A 23,909-nucleotide genomic window follows, 5' to 3' on the forward strand; every position below is an offset into this window, starting at 1 on the left:
CCATAGGGCATACTGCCAGGAAATAACTGACCCTTTTTCTCCCCAACACATGAAATCTGTTCAGAAAGTTCTGGAACTTTGTCCTTGAAATTTTTCTATGCTAACCATTGACTTATTACGTATGGTCTCCTTTGAATTGCTGGCTAGCACTAAGTGCCATCTGCAGATTTTTTTATCTCATCTGTGGTTGCAAATCTTTGTCCACTCAGCAGGGTTTTCAACAGTTTGTGAATTTTTAGATGGCAGAGTTCAAGGAGCAGCACATCTGTGTTAAATTTTGCTTGAAACTCAAGAAAACATTTACAATAACACACCAAATGATGCAGGGAGCCTATGGTGATGAGTGCTTAAGTCATACTTGATGTTATGAACGGTTCACATGTTTTAACAATGGCCAAGTGAAAGATTACCCTTGTTCAGGAGGCCCTTGGATGTCTCCTGACAACGCCTATGTCAGGAATGTCACTGAAATTGTGTGTGCCAATCGAAGACAGATTGACAGAGATTGCAGAAGAATGGAACATTTCAATTTAATGATGTCATAAAATGCTGACACAGCATCTTGGAAGGCATTGTATTGCTGCCAAGTTCGTCCCACAGCCCATAAGTCAAGATCAATAAGACTTTTTCCTCACAACCTGAGAAGAACGTTTTGTTCGTGCGAACGAGAATGACTTGTTCCTGAAGAGAATCATAACCGGTGATGAAATGTGGGTCTATGGTTATGGACCAAGGTTCAGTCTTTACAAAGGGTCGGGAAAGGTTCTCCAAGACCAAAGAAAGCGCGTTAGGTCAGGTCAAATGTCAAAGCCACACTGATAGTTTTCTTTTACTTTGATGGATTAGTTTATCGTGAATTCGTGCCACAGGGACAAACTGTTAATCAATGGTATTATTGGGTCGTGTTATGACTCCTGCAAGATAACGTGACAATAGACTGGCCCGAAATGCACGGGACAATTTATGGCTATTGCAGCATGATAATACACATGTACATTCATCCCTGTTGGTCCGTCACTATTGCACAAAAAATGAAATCACTGTGCTGCCTAATTCTCTGTACTCTCCAGATCAGGCTCCTGTGGATTTCCAAAGTTTAAAACCCTGCTTCGAAAAATATTTGCAACTACAGACGAGAAAGAAAAAATCTTGGCACTATCCAGCAATTCAAAGGAGACCATGCATAATAAGTCAAACTTAAGCATAGAAAAATTTTAAGGACAAAGTTTCAGAACTTTTAGAACAGATTTCATATGTTGAAAAAAATCAATTCTTTCCTTGCAGTATGCCCTATGGCCAAATAATGGTACCGGAAGTTATGAAAGAAGTTATTTTTATCAGCTCTTGTTTATGACTGCTGGTCTGCAGACATTTGCTATTTTCTGCAGACTGCGGCCTCAGATCAGCTCTGAATTATATATTAGTTTAATTTTGTTGAATCAATTACAATAACAATTCATCAAGAAGGTATCAGCTACACTCACCCTACACCAACATGTATTTCAGCAGGGATATCTTCAGCAGATCCAGTACTGCTGATTGTAGCAGGCATCTTCCCTGCACTCACATCTGCTGCTTGCTGCATGACATCATGAACTGCCTAAAGAAAAGACCAATACCATTTTTTTTATCCTAGCAATGCAGGTCTTAAATATCAAAAAGTGTGTGTCAACTGTGTAGATCTTAATGTAAATGTAGTGAACTAAATCTGCAAACTTTCAAAAATAAATTCCTTCCGAAGAAACGGAAGTTCAGTACTGCCCGACCCCACCATCAATTTCAAGGAGCATTATTTTCTAGTAATACCACGCTAAATCATTGCTAGTTTCCCCAGTACTAAAAATTAGTGACTGCTCACAAGGCAAGGAATCCACTAATAAAATTTATAAAATATAATTAATGACAAACATTAATAATTATATACTGCAGAATCCACTGGTAAAGTCATACCGTAGATGTGCGAGCAAAAAATGACAATTGATTTCATTAGTTCAATATAAAACAGATGTTACCCTGCTCCCATAACTTATTACTACAACACACTGTTTTGCAAAAAATTATAGCTTCCTGGCAAATTCGGGCAATTAATACTTAATTCAGACTGTTCTGATGAAAGTAATTAGCATGGTAAACGTACTTTTACTCTTGTAAGCAGCTGCAACAGTGTACCCGTGGTGCGCCTGAGCAAGTGCAACCAGTCAGAGATTGCCAGCCCTTGCAGTTGGTCACCAACTCCTGTAAGGGCCACCTCATTGTCAGTAGAATCACTTGCAGCCACCTCTTCTATAACAATCTGGAAAAAAGTGTGCTTTGAGCAAGCAACACTCAAAATAATTCATTAAAAACAACCAAGTCTTTAGGTTACATTGCACTTATTTTATCTACAATTCTCTCCCCAGAAATTCATACATCTCATCTCTTCAATGTAATTTTCAACTGTAGCAAAGCAGTCGCTTCAACATAAAAAAACATAGTTGTCGATCACATCACTTAACAGATCTAGTCTCCTCCTTCGATCCTCCTCGAACACAAGGATTCAATATTCTTCGTGCAGCTAGTGTTCTGACTAGGGCTTTCCACACCATTTATACCTCAAAATAAACTCATATCTATGGCAATAAGCTCATATCTATGAAATACACATAGGGACAGGATAATTTTGCAAAAAGGAAAATATGAAAAATAACAGCAGTTTTTAGTAAAATAACATTAACTGTCAATTTTTATGACATGTCACAAAATTTGCTGTATAAAAATGTCAAAAGTCTGAAGACGACAGTTTACTAATATTTGTAACCGATAGTTAATAGACGGAAAAATTGCACTTAAGAGTTCAAACTTCCTCATGTTGATGTTTGTTTACAATCTTAAAATAACAATCCATTTCCTGTATTGCAATTTTTGAAGTACCAACAAAAATAAAAAGTTTCAAAGTGAAGATGTTTCTAATGACGACTTTTTGTATTCTAAATGTTTTGATGAAATAACAACAATGATAGTATCTGAACAAAGTGAAGCCTCCCGTGGCACAGATCATGCAGATGTTGCATCAATAGAGGAAGAATTAAATACCCTGAATCAGTCAAATACAGAGATAAGTGTTAGTCCTGTTAAGAAACCATGGTCAGTGAAGTCGAGTCATAAGCTCTATGCATCAAGAAAGCACAGAGAAACTACTAAAGCTATGGATGAATACACTACAGCAAAACTGACCACACTCTTCAAACTAGAAATTCCATCTTCAGAAGAAAATGAACCAAAGCACTCTTGCAGCTCTTCTCACAAATTTTTCACAAATATCAATTCAGCTGCTGAATATTGTGCATCCTACAGTGAAAAGGTGCAAATTTTAACTATTATTCTACAAACATTTTCAAAGGAAACAATTTTGAACCACATTCCATCAGTATCAAAGTACATGGTGGACAAACAAGAAATGTGAGGTCTGTAAAAGGTGTCTTTGGAAGACCAGATCCACATTATGGTCATACTGTAGAAGCAGCCCAAGTTCAAATAGTGCAGCCATTTTATCTTGAAGATAAATGCGACTGTTCTCACCAGAGTGCCAACATGAAAGACACTAACTGTAACAGTTGAAGGTCAAAAAATTGTGAAAGTGAAGAGATACAAGACTCACAGTATGAAAGAAACTTTTGCAATTTATAAGAGCAACTATACAATTTCACAAACGGAAAATCACAATTTTATGCTCTACGACCTAAGTGGGTAGTTCCACATCCTCCTAGAGATGTCTTATGTGGATACTGTGCAAATTTTGAACTTTGTATGGTAACGTTGAAGAACTTACTGGAGCATGTGACATATGACACCTTGGTTAGGCGTTTGAAGCCATTAGTAATCTATGACGTAAAGCGAGAGACTTGTTTGTTTCAGGAATGTGGTGACTGCCCTGGAAAGGGAGGACTGTCTTTACAGACACTTGGCCTTGAAGATGTAGCAAATAACTCTGCAGAAATTACATATGCGACATGGCAGGAAAATAAACTAATTAAGAAAAATGTTGCGTTTGACAATTTGACTGATGAACTTGGTAGATGGTCAGTAACACACCAGCATATGAAGAAATTGCAACAATAACACATTGCAGAAGTGAAGGGGTGTGTACAGACTGAAGAACTATGTTTAGTGCCTCATTGTGATTTTGCTGAGAACTGGTCTGTAATTCTTCCACAAGTAATACAAATGTATCACTGGAGTAATGACCAGATTTCAATTTTTACAGGAGTGAGATATTTTCAAAAGAAGACCACAAGTGTTGCAGTTGTAAGTGATGACACAGGACATGACTCAGCACATGCTTTGCTAGCAATGAGAAAAATTCTTCAACTGCAAACAGAGGCAGAGAAGCTCATCATTTTTTTCTGATGGCACTCATAGTCATTTTAAAAATAATTACAACCTGTTTGAATTGAGTAAGTCGCTTGTGCCAACTGACAGGGTATACAGTGCTACTGGTCATGGGAAGGGGCCTTGTGATTGTGTAGTAGGCCTACTGAAACACCATGCTACAAAACAATCTTTCCAGACCACATACAGCTGCAATTCAGAATGCTGAGGATTTTACGAGAGTCGTGAAATATTGTACATCCACAGCCCTCATTCTTTTGTCCAAAGAGGATATCGAAGAATTCCGTGAGCAGAAAAAAGAAGAATGGTCCAAACAAACTACTACTGCGAAAGGAATTCAGAAGAAACACTTTTGGACTCAAAGTGATGCGCCAACTCACGTTTCACGCACTTTAAAGAACAAGAAAGAAGAAATTCCTATTTTTCAGCCAACACCTCAGAAACAGCTAGATAATATTCAGATTCGCAACCTGAGAAAGGGGATGTTTGTGGCGTATTTGTATGACCGTGACTGGTGGATTGTAGAGATTATGGGCACCAGTTATGAGTGAAACTAAATTCTACAATTTCATTTCTTCATGCTACCACATGGACTAACTGCTGGGTATAGGTTTCAAGCTGAAGAACAGCAACAATGCCATCAGTGCTCACTTCCAGTTCACAATGTTTTGAAGATTGTAAGTGCTCCAGTTCCTATTGGTTCAACAGGAAGCCATCACTATATCAAAGGAAGATACTGAAGCAGTGGAACACATTTTTAGTTCATTCACTGGCTAATTTAAGTACAAAACAGAAAAATTGAAACCTTTACAAGTGTTTGGACCTTTCACATACATTTTGGAACTATTTAAAATGCTTGAAAAATGAGTCTCTTACTCATCTTTCAAAACTAAAATTATGTTATAATAGTCTATGTTTTCATTTTTACGAGCCTGTTATGTGATAATGTAATAAAACAGTTCAAAACACTTTAGTAAAAGAACTTTGACAGTTAAGTACAAATGGAGGATTTCTTTGTAATTATAATAGAAACAAAAACCAACAAAATATCTAGAACTGTTCTAGAGATACAGCATTTTAAATTTTTTTCCAAAATTCGCAGCTTCAAAATGGTATGCGCAGTCATCTTTAGAGGGCAGTATCCCAGAGTAGAAATTTTTTTTGGAGAAAACAAAAGAATACCTTTTCCTTACTTAGTCTTTCATTTTAACATATGCTAAACTTCGTAACATCTGATATTATAAAGGCAAGATTTTTTCCTAGACTGCCTGAATCAATATGGACTCTAGATGGTAGTGCCTAATATTTATAATTCTCCAAGAGTAATGGTAGATAAGATGTATGTAGATTATTTTAATATATGCTATGAAATTTACAAAGCCTTCCAATGTAAAAGAGAGAGGTAAGAACTATTACTGGCATCTCAGATCTTAAAAATACTTACTAAAATAGCAGATTAAATATAAACATGAAGAGTTATTGTATATAAAATAGTTTACATTCCCAAAAAGTAAAGAGGCATCAAATACATAAATTTCATTTTGGGTTTGCCACTGGATTGAAGTATGTAGGATAGTATGATACCTTCAAAATACTTATACATTTAGTACTGCGAGAGACAGCAAATGTACGAAATCTTGAGAAGAATGACGATGAAACATCTGAGACCTGAGTGATCTGTACCATTTCTCAATAAGAATGCACAATTTAACTTGCATGCTATTTTCATTCTGATAGGTTGGCAACACTTTCCACTGTTCAGGTGTCATTTAGAGATATTTCATAAAGTGTATATGATTTTTAGTCAGTAAAAGGGTATCTGAATTCATCCACAATTTGACAATGCACTGAAAACCTTGAAGTAAGTGGATGTTCGTCTACACCATTACAACGTCCAACTCATGAAACAACTACTGCCAACTGATCATTTTCAATGGTGTCAATTTACCAATTGGGTGGTGGACAGCCAAAATGTGGATGACAATTTTATGAGGAACATCAGTTTAATGATTAAGTGCATTTCCTTCTGGGTGGCTACATCAACTAGCACAGTTGTCAGATTTGGGCAACAAAGAAGCCTCGAGCAACACTTTGAAAGCCAGTGTACGTAAAATGAGCAACTGCTTGGCGTGGATTTTGGGAAGCCAGAGTGGCTCGGCCATAGTTTTTCAGAGAATGAATCAGGTAACTGAGTAGTGGTTTTTAAGAGAATTAATCAGGTAATTCAGTGATGGTAAACATAGTATTTGAGTTTCTTTGGCCCTAACTGAAGGAGGATGGACTTTTAAAACAGGTGGTTCAAACAAGATGGCCATATGTGAACCATGCTAACTGTTGCAGGAGAAATTTCCTGGGCATGTAATCTCAAGCTATGGAGATCTGCCCACCAAGAACTTGAGACAAGACACAGTGTTACTACTTCCTCTGAAGCTACATGAAGTTACATATTTTCACAAACATACCAAAAATGTTTCCCAAGTTACAACAGCAAACTGAGTGCGTCATTATGGAAACTAAGTCAGAAAAAAAGGGAAAGAAAGAAAGAAACATTAAGAGTTTGTAAACAGAGTTAGAATTTGTCAACAAAGATTTGGCAGACATATGTCCCATTGTTTTCCACATGTAACTAATGTTACTTTTACTGTGTTTATTGGGACACCCTTCATACATCTACACAAGCAATGAGAATTTTGTATAAGCTCGAAGATTAGAAGTTGACACTGAGATGAATATAAGGTAAGATTGCAACTTATTGCCACAGTTGTTTTTTTTTTTTTTCTTTTCCTTTTGTAAATGATTAGACATATAAATTTAAAAGATTGTTATGTATGTGCCTGAAGACAAAGCCACAGGGCTTTTAAACTATCTGTTAAAATGAAATTGGGACTGGGTAGCTTTCTCATTGGAATGTGTGCTTTTGCAAAAGAATTAATTTTTTTCTGAAATGTTCTTTTACTTGTTTTCTTCTTTTGGCTAGCTCTGTTTAAGGTTCCAATAAATTACCATTTCTGTTGAGAAGCAGCAACATTTTCCAACTGGTAAGTCGTGCGCTACCTGACTCAACCCACCTAATTCGATAATTACAAAATTGACAGAATGTTGATTTTGATCTTTTGTTCGTATTCATAGCCATCTGATCCATACTTAACAATACTACAAACAGAGCTGACTAAGTGTTTAGCACAGGAGTAGTAAGAAAAGTAACTATTCTAAGGAGCAAAAACTCCAGGACAAATCGGAATAGTGTGGGAATTTTCTCATCTGGGGAAAAAAACATGGGAATTTTTCAGAATTCTGGGAATTTTTTATTGTTTTAGTATTCAGTTAAATTTTTGTAATAATGACTGGTAATAACTGAGATGCTAAAAAAGAATTTTACTTTAGCCTGTTACTGCAGAGTAAGACTGTAGCAATGAAAAGTAAATGAGAGACCACCACCAAAATAAAATTTTAGTTGCAAAGAAAATGTGCCATCTGCAACAAGAAGCAGTGCCAAAAGAAATGTCTGTATGCAGTAAAATGTGTTTAAAGCTTCAGGACAAAGACTATGCAATACTTCGTGGCACAAACTGCTTTCAATGAGTGTGATGTCAGTAACTATTGACATATTTAATGGGTAATGGGATTATATTGTGAGTGGTGGTTTGAGAAGCATTACTTTTAAAGTAAATTACCTTTTACACATGATGAATTACGTTACCTGTGAGAACATGCAAAGAACTTCTTAAATCACGGACGGTTTGACTCATTCAAAACATGTACACTCTGTAGACCAGACCCTTAGAAAAATTTCATGCCGAAAAGAACAGGCATTTATGCCATTATTTAAAAATACTGGTGCATTTATGTTTTATAGATCATAAAGGGTAACAAACACTAAAAAAACCACACTTCAAGATTGGTTTTTCATATTTATTTTAGTTTTTTCTTATATTACAAATTATAAAATAATGATGGCAAAAAGTATAACAACTCTTAAAAAAAAGTGTAAGGTAAGAATCTTTGGTAACAAGCTTTTTTATGGAAAAGCTGAAGTGCTCAATACATGTTCTTCCAGGTAAGACAAAAAATAACCAGTATACAGAAGTGAAACTCTGCTGCAAATTTAAATGGTGCTCTTGGGATCCTGTCTAACCATACTCTCAGAGAAAAAGCAGCAAACAAATTTTGAAGACCAATATTACACAAGAAAGCTCAGCGTTTCTTGCAGCTGTATTCTACATATATTAATTTAAAAATTAACTTTTCCTATTTGTCTGTTCATGTTACTTAACAGTGAGGTTGCTATTGGCTGACTACATTTTTGTCTATGCTCTGAAAATATGCTGTCATTGGCTGGTGAGATCACGTGAAATGAGTTATGATTGGCAGACAAAAGCGTATCGTGCAACACAATTTCTATTTCAGTGCTTTGGAAACTACCATGGTTTATTTGGTGGAATTCATATATATACTTTCGTAATATGAAAATATACAGCGTATATGTTCCCACACATCAAAGGCGTATCCAAAATGGGTCGTTTTTTGTTGGGTTTTGTTTCCCAAAGCGCCAGGAAGTTCCAGGCTGGTGAATAAAAAGATTTACCATTTATATGATTGATAAGTTTAGCAGCTCTGCGGGAAAGTATATGGTCACTTAACATACAAAAAGTGTACTTTCACCCGAGCTATAGTGTATTTTCAGCTGGGAAAACATTTGTTTTTAAAGGGGAAATCCAGGAAAATCTGGGTATTTTTGCGTTTTGTCTGCATATACACCCCGTATTCACATGTTATGGGAAAACTTTCAGTGTGGTCAAAATACAACGACAGATTTTGTTTTCTGGTCTCTATATTGTAGAGCACAGATGCTATAAATTAGCAGTCAGCTCGAGCATAAGTGAACTAGAATTATGACCACCAGAGGGTAGAGCACCCTCTCAGGGGACACTGCCTTATCGTAGGCACCTGCAGTGCCAGGCGGGAGGGTTTGCATGCATCGATGAAGTTAACGATACGCTGGTGGTAGCAAAGCTACTGGCAGCGTCACCTAAGCTGGACTGGTCTCTACTGAGAAGCCAGACAAAGTGTGTCCCGCAAGATAGGGCAGGGGGAGAGGGGGGAGGGGGGGGGAGGGGGGGGGGGGAAGCTCTGTAGCAGTAGGGAAGCCAATCACCCTAGGAAATTAAACCCTAAATAAATCTAGGTCCTCCAAGATGGGGATTGGGCTGGGGCTGATAACCACACATTGTAAAAATGAAATATTACAGAACCTCAACAAGAGACACGGATGATAGATGGGACACAAAATACACACAACCTCAACTAAGTAAGGGACAGTAGATTTGTCAATAGTAACATGGAAGGTACAAACGACGTTGAAACCCGGAAAAATGGAGAAAAAAAATAGCCGATGAGATCATGAAGTTAAAGTTCATTGTAGAGCTACAAGAAGTAACATTACAAGGACAAGGACAGATAGATGTACCCCAGTATTCTCTGCTGTATAGTAGATCAGACAGAAGAACAGTACAAGCAGGAACAGGATTCATAATAACAAAGGAGGTTGGTAAAAGTGTTTTGGAATTTGAACCCATAAATGAAAGACTTAGCAGACATAGAGTGAAAGGGAAATACAGAAATATACTTATCATAACAGCATACATACCAACAGAGGAAGCAGATGAAGAAGATGAAGAAACAAAGAAAAAGTTTTATGAAGATCTAAAAAGGGCATGCAGTGAAGTACAAAGGTATGATCTCCTCTTAGTCTGGGGGATTTTAATGCACAGGTTGGGCGAAGCGAATACGAAAGAGTATCTGGGAGATACACATTACATAAAGAAAGTAACGAGAATGGAGAAACGTTATGTAAGTTTGCTGCTAGAAATAATCTAATCATCAGGAGCACGTTTTCCACATAAAAGAATACATCTTGAAACATGAAAATCAAATGTAAGTGGAGTAGTCAATCAAATCGACTACATGTTAGTAAAGGCACAACATGCCACGTCTATTATTGATGTGAGAAGCTGCACGTGTCCATGGACATGATGCCGGTGAAGTGACAAAAAGATGGGGAAGTGGTCACTAACTCACAGGTTGTCATGTGCTCTACAGTGGGTAGATGGGAGAAGTCCTGGGCTGAAAATTGATAAATCAACGGCCGAGCAACTACCATGAGCCACACTGAAATGTGTGCAGACCCAGTATCTAAGAGGCAGAGGTCAAACCGAGACAGTAAAGTTTCGACATCTCTGCCTTAGCCAGTAAGCATGGTGCCACCCTACAAGGGGCTATGGGCATTAAAATATCCCAAAAGTAGGAAAGGTTTAAGGAGTTGATCAACCAGTGTAGCTAATACATTCAGGGGTACCACACCATTTGGAGGAACGTATACACTGCAGACAGTTATTTCTCCTATGTCATCCCTTACTCTGACAGCCACAGCTTCAAGAGGGGTATGAAGGGACCCAGTTTCACAACAGACTGATTTTAGGACATAAATGCAAACTCCATCTGATACTCTACAGTCCCTGTAGTATCCCTTATAGCTGTAGAGGGCAGGGGGTCTGCATTGCCAGGAACTAGGTTTCCTGGAGGGTGATGCAGAAAGAAGGTGTAATGCTCAACAGTTGCCGTAGCTCAGCCAGACAGTGGAAAAAACTGCCGCAACTCCACTTGAGGATGACGTCATTGTGAGACTCTGAAGGCATGGAGCATTCAATGAGACAGTTTACGCCTCAGGGTCATCTATTGCCGCCAACTTATTGCCTGAGCAGTCTATATCCATTGTCTGAAGGTCCGGGGAGATCCAGGTCCTCAGTGGATGCCAGAATCTCCACCCCACCCTCAGACACAGAGTTTGTAGGTAGCAGTGGTGTGCGTGCCACTGCAAGTTCCTCGTTCTTGGGTGTCTCCTTTTCTTATTTCTCGTGCTGTTGCTTGGGTTTCCCTGGCTGGGAGGACTTCACAGAATCAGTCTCTGGGACTGAGGACGAGCGTGAAGCCCTACAACCAGCTGCTTTTGGACTCGTCAGCTACTGGCGGGTATCATCTTTTCCTCTAGTAGAAACCTGGAAATGAAGTGAGCCAAAAGGAGCCATCCTAGCGAGAGGAGCCAAAGAAGTTGTATGATTCTCCGGCTCAGAAGTGGGAACGGACTTCCCCAATGGTTGGTGGGAAGTTGCTCCTGAAGTAGGTGGTTCAGGAGCAACATGAAGACAGGTGCCCCTCACCATCCGGGGGGCAGGTGTAGCCCTCTGGCTCTGAGAGGTGACTGGGTTTGATGGAGTTGATGGGGCTAGAACTGTTGGAGCAGCAGCGTAAGATGGTGTTATGTAGACGTTCAAATTTCCTCTTGGCCTCAGTGTACATCAGTCAGTCCAGGGTCTTATTCTCCATGATTTTCCTTTCTTTCTGGAGAATCCTGCAGTCTGCCAAGCAAGGTGAATGGTGCTCTCTGCAGTTGACACAGATGGGAGGCGGAATACATGGAGTATTGGGATGTAATGGGCATCCTCAATCTTGACATGTGACACTGAAAGTACAGCGGGAAAACATATAGCTGAACTTCCAGTATTTAAAGCATGGCACTGGGGGGAGGGGGGGGGGGGGGGATATAGGGCTTTGCATCACAGCAATAGTTCATCACCTTGACCTTCTCGGGAAATGTATCACCCTCAAAGGCCAGGATGAAGGCACCGGTGGCAACCTGATTCTCCCTCTGACCTCAGTGGACACGCCAAACGAAATGTACACCTCACCGCTCTAAATTGGAGCGCAGCTCATTGTCAGACTGCAAAAGAAGGTGAAATATGATCCCCTGGACCATATAAGCTCTTATGGCACTTGATGGCTACAGAAACATCCCCCAGTTTGTCACAAGTGAGTAACTCCTGTGACTGGGCAGAGGATGCTGTTTTGATCAAGACTGACACAGATCTCATTTTGGACAATCCTTCCACTTCCCCAAACTTCTCTAAATGCTCAACAAAAAACTGAGGTTTCATTATCATTAAAGAATCTTCAGCTCTCGAACAAACAAGGTACTGAGGCAAGTAAGATCCACTGCCATCCTTAGCCTGACGTTCCTCCCATGATGTGGCCAGGAAGGGGAATGATTTGGGGCCGTACTTCTGTACGTTGAATTGAGCGCATGAATGCTTAGAGACTGCTGGTGTTTGACCATCAGCAAGAGATGATGTACTACACTTCAACATGTGTCATCTGTCCTGATGCCTCCCACTCCAATCAGGGGCCCTCTCCATGGGCGCCACCCAGCCGCAGCAAAGGCCACCTGGCAGGGGGATGGGCATCTACCCCTTGGCACACATGGAGAGTTCGAGGCGCAGGCATCAGCAGAGCGATCCCTGTGTGGTCAGGAGGCTACAACCAACAGGGTACATGTACATAGCGGCCCCACCAGAATGGACTGGCTATGGTGCTGGTATCAGATGCAAATAAGTCCATTACCATCGTCAGAACAAAAAACAATACTGCATAGTGGATGGAGGGTGACTTCGCTCAACAGCTCGAAAATGAGCAGATGTGCAGATCCACCTTGACATGGGATGCAGAACATCTCAGTGCACAATGGACATGATGCACCATGTAAGGCACCCTTCCCCAACTGGACTGCTCTTCGGGAAAAATTTTGAAATCTGGAGGTTGAACCCCACAGGGGACCATCACATAAAGGCCGAAACATGTGAGACTCATTTTAGTCACCTCTTATGACAGGCAGGAATACCTCGGGCCTATTCCAACCCCCGGACCAGTAGGGGGCCAGAAGTTGTGAAAGCATACCAAGAAAAAGTTAAGAGATGCACTTACTGCAATGAGGAAACAATGGGAATCCAAGAGGGATGGACTAAAATCCAGAAAACGCTGAAAGCAGCAGCAAAAGACATTGTCCCGATGAGAAGAAATGCACAAAATGATTGGTTTGATGATGAATGCAGGTTAGTAATAGAACATAAAAATGCAGCACGACTGAGAATGATACAGACATAAACGAGAAGAAACGTGGGAGTGTACAAAGCATTAAGATCCAATGCCCACAGAATATGCAAGAAAAAGAATAGGAATGGCTGAAATCAAAGTTTACTGAGACAGAAGAATTAAAGGAACACAATGGAACAAAGAAATTCTATCATGCCGTGGGAAAGATGAGAAGAAATTTTCAACCAAAACAAAATGCATGCAAAAACAGAAACAGTGAGATAATAAGAGATGATCAAGAAATGATGCGCAGAATACTTGAAGATATGCTCACCAAAAACTCAAATCAGGCTCCCCAAGAGGTACACAGGAACAGTAAGAGAACACAGAGGCAAGAGGAATTGAAAGGGATGAGGCACAAAACCCAACAATGCTGGAAGTGGAAGCAGTGATAAATAAACTAAAAAATAATAGTGCATCCCTTGAAGATGGGATCATGTCATAACTATGAGCGTTGACTGCAAAGTAATGCCTCCACCTTCTAACTCTTCAACAGTTCGCAGCAGGTACTGGCTTGTTCCGTAGCCTCTTCTCTACAGCTCCAGCTGGCAGGAAGCCTTAGCATTGAATGGTGGTGTTGTTACAGTGTAAATTATGGAACCCTGCTCAGGAGGTGAATGGGATCTCAGCAACATGCAGTAATTGAATTCTTGACAGCAGAAGTTGTCACCCCAAAGGAAATTCATCACAGAATGAAAGCAGTTTATTGTGATTGTGTTGATGTGAGTACTGTGCGCCACTGGGCGAGTACATTTAAAAATGTTGAGGTGAGAACACCTGATCTGCGTGACAAACAGAGTTGGACGTCCGGTGACAGCAACCACAGAGTTTCAAAAGCAAAATGTTGACAGACTGATTCAGGACTATCGTCGTATCACTCAGAGAGAAATTGCAATCACAATCAGCATTTCACAAGAACGTGTGGGTCACATTATTGTTTTGCTTGGCTGTCGGAAGATCTGTGCATGACGGGTGCCCCAGATACTGACTCCTGAAATGAAAGCGCACAGAACAGAAATTTGCCAGGAATTCCTTTCGCATTATGAGAATGAAGGTGACGCCTTTCTCCATTCAATTGTGACAGGAGATGAAATGTGGGTACACCATTATGACCCAGAAATGAAACATCAGTCAGTGTAATATCAACACAAAGACTCACCCCAGAAAAAAAAAAGAAATTCATGATGCAACCCTCAGCTGGAAAAATCATGGCCACAGTGTTCTAGGACACAGAAAGTGTTATCCACGTTTATTTCCTTGATCGTGGAACAACAATAAACTCAGAGCGTTACATCACAATGCTGCAAGGCTAAAAAAGGTCTGAAAGGAAAGGGGAAATGTTTTCCTGCCAAATGACAGTACCAAACCCCACATTTCACGTGATACTACAGCAGAACTTCAGAGACTGAATCACCACCATACAGCATTCTTCATACAGTCCAGATTTAGCACCATCTGACTTCCATCTGTTCCCGATAATAAAAGACGATCTGCAAGGACATTATTATGCTTCTGATGAGGGTGTTGAGAGAACTCTGAGACTGTGGTTGCGGAAACAGAGTACCGACTTCTTCCGTCACAGCTTGAGAAAACTTGTTCATCGTTGGAAGAAATGTATCCAATTGGCTGGTGATTATGTGGAAAAGTGAATACTGGTAATTAAAGATCACATTTTAAGGATTATTTCGGAGTGTGATTTATTAAGATACTCCCATCCAAACACAGTTAATGAAGGTGGAGGCATTACTTTTCATTAAACCCTCATAGTAAAATCAAGGGGGCAGCCTCTGAGACTTGAAATATTTCAACTATTAAATAACATATGGGTAAATGAAACCATGCTGGAGGAGTGGAATACAAGAATAATATGCCTAATATATAAGAAAGGAGAAAATCTCAATTGTGAAAACTACAGAGGCATAACCCTACAGAATACAGTATATAAGAGTTTTTCCGGAGTGCTGAATGAAAGAATAAAGAAGTGTGTCGATAATATACTCTGCGAATACCAATGTGGATTCAGACCACACAGAGGTACATCCGACAAGTTTTTTGTTGTTTGACAAATATTTGAACAATTTTAGGAATATGATATACGAGCGTCACTCCAAAAGAAATAAACACTATTTTTTTATCCATCTTTTATTCTACATGTTTGAAAGTTTTACAGTGTGTAGATACAAGCTTTAGGAACAATATTTTTATTTTTCCACATAATTTCCATTCCTCTCAACTGCCTTACGCCATCTTGGAACCAGTGCCTGTATAGCTGCACGGTAAAATTTTGGACCAACCTGTTGGAGCCACTGTTTGGCAGCGTGCACAAGGGAGTTATCTTCAAACATTGTTCCATGAAGAGAGTCTTTTAGTTTCCCAAAGAGATGATAGTCACATGGACCCATATCAGGACTGTAAGACGGGTGTTTCAGGGTTGTCCATCCAAGTTTTGTGATCCTGGGAACCCACCTGGCACAAACCTTTTTTAACGCCAACACTTTCAGTATTCTGCAAACACTTCATTCCCCTGTCCCGACGTAGCAAGACAATTCGTTCACTGTGATGCGTCTGTCAGCAGTCACCAATTCATTAACTCTCTGCACATTGTCTGGAGTGTGTGCAGTACGAGGCCTTCCAGTGCGAGGAAAATCCTCAATATTGCTGTGACTTGATGGAAAGAGAGGCTGAAAGTGACAGGAGAGGAGTAGCTACTTAGCAGCTGCTGTGATGTTTCAACAATTGTAGTCTGCTGAATGTCATGGTTAAAGGCACTCTCCCTGAAGTGCTAACACGCATAGCATTTTAAATGTTTGTTATCCTTCTAAACTACTAGCACTACTACTGCCGAAGTAATTTTTTTATGAATCTTTAGTACTTGACACCTCTGTGTCTCTGTTTTGTTAACAGGCAAAACAGTAATCTTCGTCTATTTATGAATCTTATGTTATCTTTCATGATATTTCTGTAAGTGTGTACGCATAAAAATTTTAAATAGTTGGGAAGATTATCTCTCTAATAATGTGACACTGTACTAGTTGTTGTTGAGGTCTCTGTCCAAAGACTTGTCTGATGCAGCTTTCCAACTTCATCTTACCATTACAACTTATATCCACTGGAACCTACTTCATTTACATGATTATGAGACTAGATTTTTTTCGAGATTTGTCATTTGCAAAAAACAAAAGACTATCTCACATTCACAGATAAAACTATCTTTGTCGAGGTCAACATAGGTTCCACTGTGGTATTAAATGAATAAGTGCACTAGGTCATCAGTACAACATGATGTATATTTTATATTTGTGTTATTTATGTTGACACACTCATGTTCCTTGCTACCTTTTATTGTAAAACGATGCAACATCACTATGTGACTTACATGTTGATTAAGATCATGAAATGCTGTTAATGTGTTGTAAGATCCACTGAGGGCAGCACAGATCTGTCCAAGCTGATAATCAATAGAAAGATTTACAAGGCATCTTTGAGTACCTGATATTTAAGAATAATATAACAACTCATATTGGCCACAGCATGTTAACATAATGTCAAAGACAATTTCTTTTTCAATTTCTTTCAGCATTTTGCTGCATTATTTCCATTCCTACAGGCTTTTATTCCTATATGTCCCTGAATATTTTTGTAATTTTTGTATTTCCTCCTTTAGTCAATCACCTGAAGTATTTCTTCTAGTAACCAAGGTGTCTTCGGAATTATCTTCCTTGTACCTACGCCTGACTGTCCAACACCTGTGATTACCCTTGTTAGAGATGTCCACTGTCCTTCTACTGAACCGCCCTATTGTCATATTCCTTATCACAGTATCCACATCATTAGCAAACTACAAATGCATCTCGTCATTCCTCAGTACTTCAGTATTTCAATTCACTCCACACTGACCCTTCATGATGATTCTGGTTGGTTGGGTGTGGGATTGAAGGGACCAGACTGCTAAGGTCATCGGTCCCTTGTTCCACGATAAAATCACACGAAATAAAAACTGTCAGTCGTTAAAAACGGAAAACTGAGACAAGGGATGACACAATACAAGAAAGACTAACAAAGACCAGACAAACGTAACTAAAATCACACCGAGTGTGAAGGTGGTTGGCCGACCATGAAAATAAGGAAAAGCCAACCACCAAATGACATTAAAACCCACAGTTTAAAACCACAGGCCAAAGGCCCAAGTCAATACAGGAAATAAAAGGACAAACACTCAAATCATACGATAAAAACCCCCTGCCCGAATAAAACTCAACACGAGGTCCGCCATAGCAACGTCATCACATAAAAGGGCAGGGAGGGTATCAGGCAGCGCAAACGTCTGCCTGAGTCCTGTTAAAAGCAGGCAGTCCACCAAAATGTGGACCACCGTCAGAGCTGCGCCGCAGCGACATAGCGGTGGGTCCTCCCGGCGCAACAAATGGCCGTGCGTCAGCCACGTGTGGCCAATGTGCAGCCGGCAGAGGACGACAGAGTCCTCCCGAGAGGCCTGCATGCAGGAGCGCCACACACTGGTCGTCTCCTTTACCGCCCGAAGTTTGTTGGGCGTGGGCAGGGTGCGCCACTCGTCACCCCAGGCACCAAGCACTTTCTGGCGCAAAAGCGACAGGAGATCACACTCCATAAGGCCGAGTTCCAGAGCCGGTGAACTCACTGCCTGTTTAGCCAGCGTGTCAACCCGCTCATTGCCCGGGATGCCGACATGACCTGGGGTCCAAACAAAGACCACGGAGCGGCCGCAACGGGCAAGAGCATGGAGCGACTCGTGGATGGCCATCACCAGACGGGAACGAGGAAAGCACTGGTCAAGAGCTCGTAAACCACTCAGGGAGTCACTACAGATGACAAAGGACTCACCTGAGCGGGAGCGGATACACTCGAGGGCGCGATAGATGACAACCAACTCGGCAGTGTATACACTGTTCCCGGGTGCCAGCGACCGTTGCTCACAATGATCCTCTAGAGTAAGAGCGTAACCAGTGCGACCAGAGACCATCGAACCGTCGGTATAGGCCACGGCAGATCCGGGAAACTCGGCAAGGAGAGAAACAAAGCGGCGGCGGAGGGCCGGAGGAGGGACCGAGTCTTTCGGACCCTGTGCCAAATCCAGCCGAATGCATGGTCGGCGCACACACCAAGGGAGCAGACGGAGATTGGCCCGGAAAACAGGCGGGAGAGGAAAAAACTCAATCCCACACAGTAGAGCCCGGATGCGAACCGCGATCGTACACCCTGACCGGGGCCGCCTGTCTGGCAGATGGACGATCGAGTGCAGGAACAGGAGACGGTGGTTGGGATGCCCTGGCAAACTACAAACGTGGGCAGCATAAGCGGCCAGAAGTCGGTCGCGCCGGATCCGCAATGGAGGAACACCAGCCTCCACAAGTAAGCTGTCAACAGGGCTTGTCCGAAATGCTCCTGTGGCGAGTCGGATCCCGCAGTGATGGATGGGATCCAGCAATTGCAATGCTGATGGCGATGCCGAACCATAAGCCACACACCCATAATCAAGGCGGGACTGGATCAGCGCTTGATACAGCCGGAGTAGGGTGGACCGATCGGCACCCCATCCGGTGTGGCTAAGGCAACGGAGAGCGTTTAAATGCCGCCAGCATGTTTGTTTAAGCTGCCTAATATGAGGCAGCCAAGTCAACCGGGCATCAAATACCAGTCCCAAGAACCGATGCGTCTCTACCACAGCAAGAGGTTCACCGTCAAGGTAAAGGCGTGGCTCAAGGTGAACCGTGCAATGCCGGCAGAAATGCATAACGCAGGTCTTAGCGGCCGAAAACTGGAAGCCGTGCGCTACAGCCCACGACTGCGCCTTGCGGATAGTGCCCTGCAGCTGGCGCTCAGCAACTGCAATGCCAGCAGAGCTGTAGTAGAGGCAGAAGTCGTCTGCATACAACGAAGCTGCGACGGACGATCCCACTGCCTCAGCGAGCCCATTGATCGCAATTAAAAACAGGGAGACACTGAGGACAGACCCCTGTGGGACCCCGTTCTCCTGGAACCAGGAGGAACTATGGGACGCAGCAACTTGCACGCGGAAGGAACGATACGACAGAAAATTCTGAATAAAAATCGGGAGCGGGCCCCTAAGACCCCACCCATGAAGTGTGGCCAGGATGTGATATCGCCAAGTCGTATCGTACGCCTTCCGCATGTCGAAGAAGACGGTAACCAGATGTTGGCGGCGTGCAAAGGCTGTACGGACGGCAGACTCTAGGGAGACCAGATTATCGACGGCAGAGCGGCCTTTACGGAACCCACCCTGAGACGGAGCCAGAAGGCCTCGAGGAGCCAACTCAACCTCCGGCTCACCATACGTTCTAGCAACTTGCAAAGAACGTTGCTGAGGCTTATGGGGCGGTAGCTGTCCACCTCCAGCGGGTTCTTGCCAGGTTTCAACACGGGGAGGACGATGCTTTCTCGCCATTGAGACGGGAACACACCCTCAACCCAGATGCGGTTGAAAACATCTAGGAGGCGTCGCTGGCAATTCACAGAGAGGTGTTTCAGCATCTGGCTGTGGATGCGGTCTGGCCCAGGAGCCGTATCAGGGCAAGCAGATAGTGCACTCTGGAATTCCCAGTCGCTGAAAGGAGCATTGTACGACTCCGCGTGGCGCGTGTGAAAGGAAAGCCTCCAACTTTCCAACCACTCTTTCCGGGAGCGGAAGACCAGTGGGTAATTCGTAGATGCGGAACACTGAGCAAAATGCGCTGCTAACCGGTCCGCAATCGTGTTGGAGTCAGGACACACCACTCCATTCAGCAAAAGCCCAGGGACAGAGACAGGTGGCTGATAGCCATGGAGTCGCCTAATCTTAGCCCAAACCTGCGATGCAGAGGTACGGACGCCAATGGTGGAAACATACCGTTCCCAGCACTCCTGCTTCCGTTGGCGAATAAGGCGTCAGGCACGGGCACGGAGCTGTTTAAAAACGATGAGGTTCTCCAAGGACGGGTGCCGCTTATGGCGCTGAAGAGCCCGCCGGCAATCTCTAATCGCCTCTGCGATCTCGGGCGCCCACCAAGGCACAGTCCTCCGCCGAGGGGACCCGGATGAACAGGGAATCGCAGATGTCGCCACAGAAACGATGCCGGTGGTGAGCGACTGAACCACCGCATCAATGGTGTCATGGGAAGGAGGTGCGATAGTGGCGAGAGAGGAGAACAAGCCCCAATCAGCCTTATTCAGAGCCCATCGGGAGGGGCGTTCAGAAGAGTGACGCTGTGGTAGTGACAGAAAGATGGGGAAATGGTCACTACCACATAAGTCGTCATGGACACTCCAGTGGATGGATGGTGAAAGTCCGGGGCTGCAGATAGAAAGGTCGATGGCCGAAAATGTGCTATGGACTACGCTGAAATGTGTCGGCTCTCCCGTGTTTAAGAGGTAGAGGTCAAGCCGCGAGAGAAGAGTCTCGACATCTCTACCCCGGCCAGTAATCGCGGAGCTACCCCACAGGGGGTTATGGGCGTTAAGGTCGCCCAGTAACACAAAAGGAGGAGGCAGTTGTGCTATCAATGCAGCCAACACATGACGCAAGACATCTCCATCTGGCGGAAGATACAAACTGCAGACAGTAATAGGCTGAGGCGTCCACATCCTTACAGCGACAGCCTCTAAAGGTGTGTGAAGAGGTACACATTCGCTGTAGACAGAGTTAAGGATGTAGACGCAGACTCCACCAGATACCCTCTCATAAGCTGCCCGGTTCTTGTAATAACCCCGATACCCACGTAGGGCAGGGGTCCGCATTGCCGGAAACCAAGTTTCCTGTAGGGCAATGCAGAGGAAAGGGTGACTGCTGATGAGTTGGCGAAGCTCAGCAAGGTGTTGGAAAAAAGCGCTGCAGTTCCACTGGAGTATCGCTTTGTCCATGTCCGAAAAAGGCGTGAAGGGACCGAGGAGGCAGATCACGCCACTGGGTCACCTGCTGCCACCGATGGAGGACCAGTACAATCTGCTGCCATGGTGTCTGAGGGTCCGGCGAGATCCAGGTCCTCAGCGGACGCCCGGATCTCCACCTTAACCTCGGACGCAGGGCCTGTAGGGAGCAGTGGGGTGGATGCCACCGCGTGTTCCTTGGCCTTAGAGGTCTTCTTCTTCGTCTTGTCTCTCTGGTCCTTGGGTTTCATTGGCTGGGAGGGCTCCAGCGAGTCAGTCTCCGGGACGGAGGAGGAGCGGGAAGCCCTGCGACCAGCCGCTGGTCTGCTTTTCTTCCATTGGCTGACGTCACCCTTCCCAGAGGCGGAAACCTGGGAAGGAAGGGACCCAATGGACCCTTTCCATGCTATTCGAGCCGGGGAAGTTTGAGGCTTCCCCAGCTTAGAAGTGGAGACTGATGTCCCCGATGGTTGGGGGGTTGCTGCTCCTGAGGCAGGTAGTGCAGGAGCAGCAGGGAGTGAAGTGCCCCCCACCATCAAGGGGGCAGGTGTAGCATTCCGGCTCTGAGAGGTGGCAGTCTGAGGGAGAGCTAATGGGGCCATAACAGTAGTAGCCGCGGCGTAAGAGGCAGTCATTCGAACAGGATGGAGGCGTTCGAACTTCTGCCTGGCCTCAGTGTATGTCAGGCGGTCCAGGGTCTTATACTCCATGATTTTGCACTCTTTCTGGAAGATCCTGCAGTCCGGCGAGCAAGGCGAGTGGTGCTCTCCGCAGTTTACACAGATGGGAGGCGGAGCACATGGAGTATTGGGATGTGATGGGCGTCCACAATCTCGACATGTGAGGCTGGAAGTACAGCGGGAAGACATATGCCCGAACTTCCAGCACTTAAAGCACCGCATCGGGGGAGGGATATATGGCTTGACGTCACAACGATAGACCATCACCTTGACCTTCTCAGGTAAAGTATCACCCTCGAAGGCCAAGATGAAGGCACCGGTGGCAACCTGCTTATCCCTTGGACCACGATGTACACACCGGACGAAGTGAACACCTCGCCGCTCTAAATTGGCGCGAAGCTTGACATCGGACTGCAATAGAAGGTCCCGATGGAATATTATGCCCTGGACCATATTAAGACTCTTATGGGGCGTGATTGTAACCGGAACATCCCCCAGCTTGTTACAATCGAGTAACCGGCGGGACTGGGCGGAAGACGCCGATTTGATCAAAACCGAGCCCGAGCGCATTTTGGACAAGCCCTCCACCTCCCCGAACTTGTCCTCTAAGTGCTTGACGAAGAACTGAGGCTTCATGGATGTAAAGGATTCACCATCAGCTCTCGTACACACCAGGTAGCGGGGCGAGTATGTTTCGCTGGCATCCTTAGTCTTTCGTTCCTCCCATGGTGTAGCCAGGGAGGGGGAACGATTTGGGGTCATATGTAGTTGCGTTGTATTGAGCCCTGGAACGCTTAGAGACTGCTGGCGGCTGGCCGCCAGCAAGAGATGATGTACCACGCTTCATTGAGGGTCATCCGCCCTGATGCCACCTACTCCGACCAAGGGCCCTCCCCACGGGCGCCACCCAGCCTCAGCAACGACCACCTGGCAGGATGGCCATTGCCGGGAGTCCCAATGCCCCAAGGAGATAGGCATCTACTCCTTGGCATACGTGGGGAGTTAACGGCGCTGGCATCAGCAGAGCAATCCCTGTGTAGTCAGGGGGCTACAACCAACAGGGTACATGGCGGCCCCACCACAACGGACTGGCTACCGTGCTGGATTTCAGGTGATGTAGTCCAATATTGTCATTGGCGCATAAAGCGACACAGCATAGCAGACTGCAATAAACTGCACCCAAGAACAAATCCACACCCAAGAGATGGTAGGTGAGCGGGACTGCTAAGCGATGACGACAAACCTGGCTAGAGATGGTAATGCATGATGGACACATCGCTCCTTGTAAGGCGCCCTTCCCCAATCGGCTCGCTCTTCGGAAAATTTAGAAGGATGGAGATCAAACCCGTTAGGGGACCATCTCACAAGGCCAAAACGTTTGAGACTCCTTTTAGTCGCCTCTTACGACAGGCAGGAATACCGTGGGCCTATTCTTACCCCCGAACCCACAGGGGGACATGATGATTCTCTTAAGTTTCAGTTTTCTCTTCATTACTAATTATTGTGTCAGTCTGTATCTACTCCTAGATACACCTTACAATCCAATATCTGATATCTAAATCTCTGTCTGGTCGTGATGTACTCTAACTGGAATCTTCTAGTGTCCCTAGATCTTTTCCAAGTATACCTCTTCCTCTTGTCATTGTTGAAGAGACTGTTTGCTACTGTCATCTGAAATTTATTGCAGAACTCTATTAGTCTTTCTCCTCTCTCATTCTTATTGCCAAGCCCATATTCTCCCGTGACACTTCCTTCTACTCCTTCCCCTACAACCACGCTCTAATCCCCATGACTGCTACATTTTCCATCTCCCTTTACATCTCCCCTTACATATCCTAATAACACTTTTTCTATACCTGACCTATCATTGTTGATGTTTGTTTGCTGTCAAATATGATGAGAACAATCTGTCACTGAACTGTCCAAAGCAGGTCGAATCTGATGAGAAGAATCTTATCATTGAACTGTTCAAAGTAGCTT

The 23,909-nt window shown here is 43.6% G+C and overlaps 1 protein-coding gene across 2 annotated transcripts in view; it reads right to left on the reverse strand.

Annotated features, from left to right (window-relative positions):
• The window catches only part of LOC126278215 (vacuolar protein sorting-associated protein 54-like), a 132,026-nt gene that overhangs the window by 61,652 nt on the left and 46,465 nt on the right, over positions 1–23,909 (reverse strand). The window contains exons 11-12 of one of the 2 annotated variants that reach the window (XM_049978151.1): positions 2,138–2,293; positions 1,485–1,600 (exon numbers count right to left, since the gene is read on the reverse strand). In XM_049978151.1, the coding sequence (XP_049834108.1) occupies positions 1,485–1,600; positions 2,138–2,293 (272 nt within the window). Of the gene's footprint in view, positions 1–1,484; positions 1,601–2,137; positions 2,309–23,909 lie in introns of both variants that reach the window. The other variant, XM_049978150.1, reaches the window with a different exon arrangement.

The sequence above is a fragment of the Schistocerca gregaria genome, chromosome 6, assembly GCF_023897955.1.
Source record: "Schistocerca gregaria isolate iqSchGreg1 chromosome 6, iqSchGreg1.2, whole genome shotgun sequence".
NCBI lineage: Eukaryota > Metazoa > Arthropoda > Insecta > Orthoptera > Acrididae > Schistocerca > Schistocerca gregaria.